At 36.1% G+C, this 8,827-nt stretch overlaps 1 protein-coding gene across 4 annotated transcripts in view; it reads right to left on the bottom strand.

Moving 5' to 3' along the window:
* Window positions 1-4,714: 4,714 nt before the first annotated feature.
* CSMD1 (CUB and Sushi multiple domains 1) overlaps window positions 4,715-8,827 on the bottom strand; it is a 1,093,278-nt gene continuing 1,089,165 nt past the window's right edge. For all 4 annotated transcript variants that reach the window (XM_027640975.1, XM_027640976.1, XM_027640977.1 and 1 more), the window contains one exon: window positions 4,715-8,310. In XM_027640975.1, coding sequence (XP_027496776.1) covers window positions 8,151-8,310 — 160 coding nt within the window. In that variant the 3' untranslated portion in view covers window positions 4,715-8,150. The remainder of the gene's footprint in view (window positions 8,311-8,827) is intronic.

The following is an 8,827-nucleotide window of genomic DNA, read 5'->3' as shown; positions in this document are numbered from 1 at the left end:
AGAGCCTCTCAAATCTGTAAGACTGTATTTATACTAGGAAATATAGCAGTGACAGAGAATGTTCCTGAGCGTGGGAGTGTGTTCATTTATGCTGTAAAACAGTAAGAATGGTCTCCACTATACTTTGACCTAGGTGGCTGTATCAGGGGTTAATTATGCTGATACTTTTGGTCAGTGTTTGGCCCCGCCACCTGTGAAAATTTTGCTCTTTTCCTGCCAAGTTATGGGAAAACAAGCACTGATAAACAGGAAAGTTGTCCTTGAAGAGAGTTTCTTGTATAAACTGTTTTAATTGGTGTTCTGTAGTTGGCTAATTGTCCTCCAAGGTCGCTTGAAGGAGAGATTGAGGAGGAGGACGATGAAGTAGCACCCCCAGACTCAATTAAGAAAGATCCCCAAAGCATACTGCATGTCCGTTAGGGGATTTCCAAAGTTCTCGCGCATGCGCAGAAGAGATGCACTTACATAACTGGGAGGTGGGACTGAGGGCCTCTGGCTGGGCGGTGCTGGCCACACCCGGGAGGTTGTGGTCACTCAGTTAATTGTATAAAAGTAGATAGTGCTTTCTTGGAGGGGAATTAGCTTTACTTCAAGGACAATGTTGCCTTTGGGCAGGGACGCCTGCCAGTCTGTGAACTTACTGACTCTCCAAGGATGCAGCTTCTGCTATGGGTAATTATAGGTATGCTAGCTCGGTAAGATAGGCAACAGCTGGGTAACTGGGAAGGTCATGCTGGGGGCTTATTTCTCTCTTCCTTCCTCCCTTTCGGGTTTATTCGTTTTGTTGGCCACCTCTTGGTAATAAATATTGGTTTTTGTTAAGCTTTTAACGATGTCATGGTTTCAAGATTTGGTATGTTTCGAACCCTCCCTAATACAGTGGCCTAGTAGTCTTCGAAGTATTTCACAGGTATAAACCTGTGATCCTTTCCAGTTGCTAATATGGTCATGTTGTTTTGAAATTAAGAAGAGATTCTTAGTGTAGAAGTGGACTGAGATGTGATAACTACCTCCAATGCCAGGGTATTTAATTTGCTGATATTGATGCAACTCATTAGAGTGAGGTGGCAAATGCTTTGTTTGGATTTTTGAATGAGACTTCTAAAAGTCAGATTAAATACCTTATGTTTTATAGATCCCAGGCTACTTTTGCTTTAGTTTTTTTTTTTTTTTTAGAGAGCTGAAATATGAAAGAACTACTAGATCTGTAATGTAGAACTATTGCCTATCTTACATGAAAGGATCCAGGTTTAAGTTGCTGGAATGAAGTGATAGAAAACACATAATTACTTCTGGTAAATTAATATACAAGTATATTTTCTCCACTCATAAATGTGTTCCCCTTTAGTTTGTCAGGCTACAATATCAAGTCTACTAAGGTTTCTGTCACCCTTTTTTCTTAAAGGAAAGGGCATTTTAGTAATACCATGGATGTAGTGTTGTACACTGTTGATCTCTGATAAACAGATTTAAAGTTCTTGTTGAAGGTATTTCTTCTAGACTTTAAATCACATTTGCATATTGTTGTATACACCCTCAGTTTTTTTCTGACATCCTATTTCTGAAGCAGACTGCAGTAATATATGCAGAATCTAATACAGTTTCATATGCAGTGAGTTTAAAGATCACTTCTCTATTCCTGTCCCGTACTCCTGTTTTATATCCATTGATTCAGTTCCACATATTTTGCCTCAGCATCACAATTAAATATCTTGTAAATCCTTTTCAGAGCTACTGCTTTCTAATGTCCAATTTCCATTTTATAAAGATGACCTCAATGTCTTTATCTCTAATTTTCAACTATTCTCGAGGTTATATTAAAAATACTTTTTTAAAATAGACTCAATCTACCAACAAGACTAAATTATGCCACATGATTTTTTTCATTATCTTTTATCACACTGCAATCACTTTTATTACCTATGTGTTTGTTTGGTTTTTAACAAGTGTTTTTCTTATTTACACATCACTACTGAGTGCTATGGAAAAGGACTGGGGGTCCTGGTCAGTGGCAAGTTGAATATGAGTCAGCAGTGCCCTGGCAGCCAGGAGGGCCAACTGTGTCTTGGAGGGCATCAGGCAAAGCATTGCCAGCTGGTTGAGGGAGGGGATTGTCCCTCTCTGCTCTGCTCTGGGGTGACTTCACCTTGAGTATTGCGTGCAGTTTTGGGCACTGCAATATAAGAAAGATATTAAGCTAATAAAGAGTGTCCAAAGAAAGGCAATGAAGATTGTGAAGGGCCTTGAAGGGAAGCTGTATGAGGAGCAGCTGAGGTCACTCGGTCTGTTCAACCTGGAGGAGACTGATCACACTCTACAACTTCCTTGTGAGGGGAAGAGGAGGGGCAGGCACTGATCTCTTCTCTGTGGTGACCAGTGACAGGATCTGAGGGAATAGTCTGAAGTTGTGTCAGTGGAGGTTTAGGTTGGATATTAGAAAAAGGTTCTTCACCCAGAGGGTGGTTGAGTACTGGAACAGGCTCCCCAGGGAAGTGGTCACAGCACCAAGCCTGACAGAGTTCGAGAAGCGTTTGGACAATACTCTTGGGCGCATGATGTGACTCTTGGGGATGGTCCTTTGCAGTGCTAAGGATTGGACTTGATGATCCTTGTAGGCCCCTTACAACTCAACATATTCTGTGATTCTGTGATATATTCCTCAGGCCAAAAGTTAGATGCTTAAATACTCTTCTTTTTTTCTTAGTATTTCTTCCTGGTTAGTATAGTTGACTCTACTCAGCTCACTGGCCTCTGTGTACCTTACATGCAAATTTTTACCACTCTTGTAATTTCTTCATGGATTGTAGGCACAAAACTTGTTGCTGAAGCTTCTGCCAAGCAACAAACACACCCGAAGTTAAACACTGCAAAACTGAATCCAAGTTTCCCTGTGTATTTGGCTTCAAGCATATTTGCATTTCTATATATTTACTACAAATATCTGTAATTTAGAATAATTGCAATTTTAAAGAAACAAATACATTTATAACTGCTTAGGAGGATCTTCTACTTCCTTATTTCATATATAATCAAGTCCTGATAACTAATCCCTAGGCATATCAGCCACTGTTTATTTTTTTAAAAATGTCATAGTGAGGTTCAGACTACAATCCTGTGCTCTTTGGTGGAAACCATTTTATGTTTGAAGACTGTCATCATCAAAGTTTTGAAACTGTAATACTGCTTTACTTTAAAAAAGCATAAAAGCCTCTGGAATGAAATCCTATAGCATATAAGGTGTCCCTGAACATGGCAGAGGCTGGGAACTAGATGATCTTTAAGGGCCCTTCCAACTCAGGCCATTCTAAGATTCTATTATTCGATGATTACTTTCTTTTTTTTTTTTTTTTTTAATTACAGACAAGTTTAAAAGCAATTTATTTGACTTGTTTAAAGGTATTATTCTGCAGAAGACCTCCCTCTTTTACCTTTTGATTCCTATTCTCTCAAGCATTGAGCCTTATGCATTCAAGGTCCTGGGATTTCAAGTTAGTAATCATTCTAGAGCAGATAGTAGTGTATCTAATGTAGTTTCTTGGATACTGAAATTAAAACAGCTTTAAGAAAAGTATTTTTTTACTTTGAGTAGGTCATACCAATTGTTATGCTTTGATACTGTTTATGAACTCACTGCTGCTACAGAGATGGTAGATACCAGCTAGAAAACAAATACTTTTGTTCTCTATGGATTCACTTGAAAGTGGCTCTTACATAACTGTATACTCAACACACAGAAAATATCTCTTTTCTTTAAAATGTTTGTGTAGAATCTGGAATTAAACATACTATGCTACATTTTCCAATACAACATAAGGGGTAATAATTTTTAAAAGCTGCCACTGTGATTTGGTGATAGCGAAAAGAACAGTGGTTCACTTGTTCAGCATATTTAGAGTACTGTTTGTCCTAAGAGGTGAATATCACAACTTCCTTTCAGATAAAGCCTCGATATCTGCATTGATAGTGTTAGTGATTATAGATTATAGCTTAGTTAAAAAGGAAAGTCAGATCATTGTGAGAGATGAGAACTTTTAACACCTGTCTATAAGATATCGTATTACCAGATGGACAGATTGTGAAGATGAGAAAGGCAGCAAGGACCTGCACATATCTTGATTTTTTCCTTAAAATGAACCATGGTCATTTACTACCACTGATACCTAAAGGAATAATGGGTAGAATATTCTTGAAGACTGACTCTCTGTTAAGCTGTCAACAAGTGAATAAAATATTAAAATCTTTTACATGAATACAGACTAAAATAGTTTAAAAAATGTTTAGAATTTCAGGTATTGAGTCTGCAAACACTAATATATGTGGTTATATTTATGTATGTAAACATTTTTATTTCATTTGAAGTACGTACATTTGAAGAACTAGCTCTCAGATGTTAAGAAATACCTCTGGCTCCATGTGATTGATCAATTCCATAGGTAGGATGAAGGCTTGTGAAAGAGCAAACAGGTTATTTTTTTATAAAACAGCAAATTATATGACAGCTTAAGTCCTATTTTAAAATCTGAATGAGTGTAACATAAGTGGAGGTAGGTCCCATCTCACTAGAGAGCACCTGAAATTTTTTGCCAAGTTATATAACACTTATGAACTTAAAATGACGAGATTAAGACTCTATTGAACAATCTGATGTAACGAAAATTCAATATCTGAGATTTAAAAGCATAAAAGTAAATAAGAATAGGTCACACAAAAGATGAAAATCTAAAATTAAATATTTAATTAGAACTCTGATTTTGCTTTCAAGGTAGGTGTCATTGCACAGGCTATATTACAATCTTTTATGTTTGTTTCTTTTTTTTTTCCCCAAAGAGAATACTGTTTATTTTTAACAGGCCACTTTTATATTAATACATGTGTAATAGGATCAGAACTGAAAATCAGCTAAAGATGGTAAATTTTACATTACTGGGAAAATTACAATTTTTTTTTATTGTAAAAACATTTATTTTTAACAATTTACCTACATTAATCAAAAAAGTACAGCATATTTAATAATTTTACAAATTCTTCATAAAAAATATATCTCTGTACAAAAAGTTCTTTTGCACCTACTTCATGTCACAGCAGCATGTAGTGAGATGGCAAGATGAAATAGTGGGAATGAAAATTAGATTGACTTGATCATAATGCCGGCGTTCTTCCCCAATGCCCCCGCCCTCACCCTCCCACTTTTTTTTTTTTTTTATAACAGCTTTTTTTGTTTACAAAATATTTTACACAAGAAAAAAAATTATTGCAGCTAGCCTGGAGAAAGGCAAGATGTGTGATACAAGCAGCAGTTTTTAACAGCTTTGAAGCACATAACCTGTTTTTTTAAAAAAAATATATAGCATGTATTATTAGCCCGTCATAATGATCTGGTCAACTCTGGGGGAAAAAGTCTTCTGCATGTATCTCAAAAAGTAAATTTCCTGGCTGCCATTACCCAGCCACTGCACATCATTTTAAGAGTCTCATTCTGATGAAGCACCATATATGCAAACACAGCCCTCTGCATAATGACTTCAGGAGAAAGTGATCCAACCTGAACAGAAGACTCATATTGGGGAGAAGGAGAGTCATTTGAAGGGTGTGGACAGAACTGATTAAACTATGAGAGCTTTGTTTACTTGGGTTCCAGCCTGAATCTCCTGTTTAATCATTATTCCAAGCAAACTTGTTAGGATAATTTGTCAGTGTGCCCCCATTTTGAGTGTCCCTGATCAAAGAACACTCACTCAGGATAAGTAATCCTTACATAACCTCCCCAAAATGAACCACTGCATAAAGGATTCATGGGATCTGCACTCTCCAACAAAAAAGATTGAATATTTTAACTATTCTTTTTTCTGGTACCTATCCTACAACACATTCCTTGATGGCGACACAGGGCACTGAAGAATATACTGTAAGGACAGGAGTAGAAAACATCAATAATAGCTACATATCTTGTTTTCAAAATTCTGATTTTTTTATGCTGTTGCCACTAGAGGAAGACCTCCAAAGCAGTAATGTCAATTTTGAACACCTGTCAGAAACTCTAATCACACAATAACTTCCCTTCCTGGACCACTGTTCCTATGGAAGCTCTTCATTTGCCAAGCTCTTCATTTCCTCTACACGGGGGAGGATCAGGACAACAAATTTCATCTGATGACTTTGTTTTTTCTCAGGAAATGAGAAGGGCTCTGAGATGGGAGAGAGAAATGAAACTTACTGCACAACCTCAGAAACAAACAAGAATGCCAAAAACTACTAACAAAATGAACAAGGAACTGACTGGAAAGGATTATTTATTAAATTTTCTTCAGAGCTTCTTGCTCGTATGAAGAATATAACAGCTGGAGGCCCTACAATACTGTATTATATTGCTGGTATTTTTCATCTAACAGATGTAGTTGTTAAGCTGACCGAGGGTTACCTTTGAAATTTTCTTTGAAATGTTTGCGTTCTGCAACATTAGCTGAAAAACCTGTTACTGGGCTTATATTACCATTTTTTTTTTGTGTATAACAGCCAGACTTACACACATATATGGAGTTCAAAAACATTTTTCTACAGTTTTTGATAGCAAATGGACGTTAGGACAGTTCGAAATTCAGAAAACTAAAACAAAAAAAAAATATCAAAAAACAACCCTGAATTGTAAGAAAAGCAAAGCAGCTTTTCTGTTTTTTGAGCTCAATGGGTATGACTGAAACCAGATTTTGCTCCATCATTTCCTGTAATTTCCTAATTTTAAAACTCAATTTAATTAATATTCTCTATGGTGTCTTTTGTTTGTTGGTTTGTTTTCATTCAATAAACCCTCTAATTCTAAGAAAATGGTAATGATTTACTCAGCCTTCATATTTATAAATGTCTCTGTCAAACTGTATAAGTACAAAAGCAGTAAGCAGTGTGTTTAAAAAATCTGAAAATAAACAGGAAAGATAGCTGAATATTTCTCTTTGTTCAACGTAGAAACTGAATGACAGCTTGTTATAGACAATTTGCACTGGGTTTATATATGCTACTGTAATGTGGTTTAGTACCATGTAACATCAGAAAATGATGTCATATTACAGGAAAAAAATGGAAAAAAATGCAAAAGGGAAGACTGTATTATGAGCACAGGCTCACAGGCTTTTATGAGCTATCTAAAATAAATTACTATTCACATTTGTACATGGCAAGCAGCAATAGCTGCTAACCCCCCTGCTGTTAAATAGTATGATACTGACAATGGTGATTGATGACTGATTTCAGAAGAAAACAATAGTGGCAATGAAAATTTCTTAGAAATGGGCTCTTGTTGTGGCTGAAAGTCTCCATTGACTTGTTATCATGTTTACAATGAAATTTAGTCAAAAATTGACAAAAGAAATATTATTCTCTATCGCACAAGATTTTAACTGGTGCTAAGCATGGGGCTCATAATTTAATATTCCAAGTAGATTTATTGTGGAATGTTTGGTTTAGCAAAGAGTGAGTAAATGTCTATATACAATGGACAGTGTGTAGAAACCCTGTATATTTTTACCAGTATCTTGCTCAGTCAGCCATAACACCCTAGTGCAAAAAAATTGTGCATTAACATTTTGTGATATTAATGGCTGATTGGGAAATTGGCAAAACTGCCTTATGAATGAAATAGACTCTAAGTTTCCATAATTTTTTTGAGATTTCAATGGTAAAGCATTTTCAGATGTATGCAACCTCAAGGAAGGCTGTTTCCTCCTTCAAGAGCTTTATTTCTTCAGAATATTCCCAGGGATAATCTGTGGTGCTATCATTTGTCACAGTACTCAAAGGATTTATCCAAGTGCCGAGAAGAATGCATTGAAAGGCACCCAACCACATACAAATATGAAAGTCTGAGGCATCAAATATGACAAATTGGCATGATTTGGCAGTCTTCCTTAGAGTGTGCCTTGATTTGAAGCAGATGCAGCCAGGCATTTTGATCCAACTTTAAGATGAAAAAATATTCTTTGATCCCCCGAAGACTGACACATTTTTACCAGAAAATTTAGCTGCATGTAGGCTGACAGATGTTAAAGATTACAGCAGCAAAGCCAAGAGAAAAAGGGAAACTGGTATATGGCACCAAAGGAATTACTGCTTGTCCATCAGAGGTATGGCTATGAATCAGTCATATTGGGCACTGAAGGCTATACCACTGTACAAACTGTGTTCAGAGTCGTATCAAACCTCACAGCCTTTGCCTCTGTGGGTTTTAAGTTTGTGTCATACATGGGATTTTCAAATGAAGCCTGTCCATTACTGTTTTCGTGTCCAGCATACCCATTGTACTGTACTTTTGGTCTTGTTCTGGGGAAAAAAAAGATGGGAAATTATCATTAGTAACCCTTAAAAATAAACATTCTAATGTTTCCATCCTGTCTACATAGAACAGCAAGTGTCCAGAATATCTTGCACTTCTAGTGGTAGAAACCTTCAGATAAGCGTCAGCAATTTCAATTATTCCAGACAGATCTCTCATAGCATGTCTGCCTATCTCTATAAATACTGACAACAATAAACACATTTAAATAGCTTGTCCAAACACACGTAATCAGATTGATCAAATCCTAACTAATATTCACATAAATTTTGACAACTCAACGTCAAATGATACTGAAAGGAACCACACTTTTATTTTTTATAATCTTTTCTCACTATGAAGGAGATATCAAAACTTCAAAGACGTTCCCATTTTTTTGCAAAGCTCTGTTAGAACATATTAAGCCAATAATTAAATGAAAAATAAACTAGAATTTTGTGGACTTCATGATATATCCAATAAGGTGATATCCTATGATACAATATTTTACTATCTTAATCTTAA

Source organism: Corapipo altera, unplaced genomic scaffold (genome assembly GCF_003945725.1).
Source record: "Corapipo altera isolate COAL_440 unplaced genomic scaffold, ASM394572v1 46, whole genome shotgun sequence".
In the NCBI taxonomy this organism is placed as follows: Eukaryota; Metazoa; Chordata; class Aves; order Passeriformes; family Pipridae; genus Corapipo; species Corapipo altera.
The sequence above is the reverse complement of the archived record's forward strand: the minus strand, read 5'-3'. Positions and strand labels throughout refer to the sequence as shown.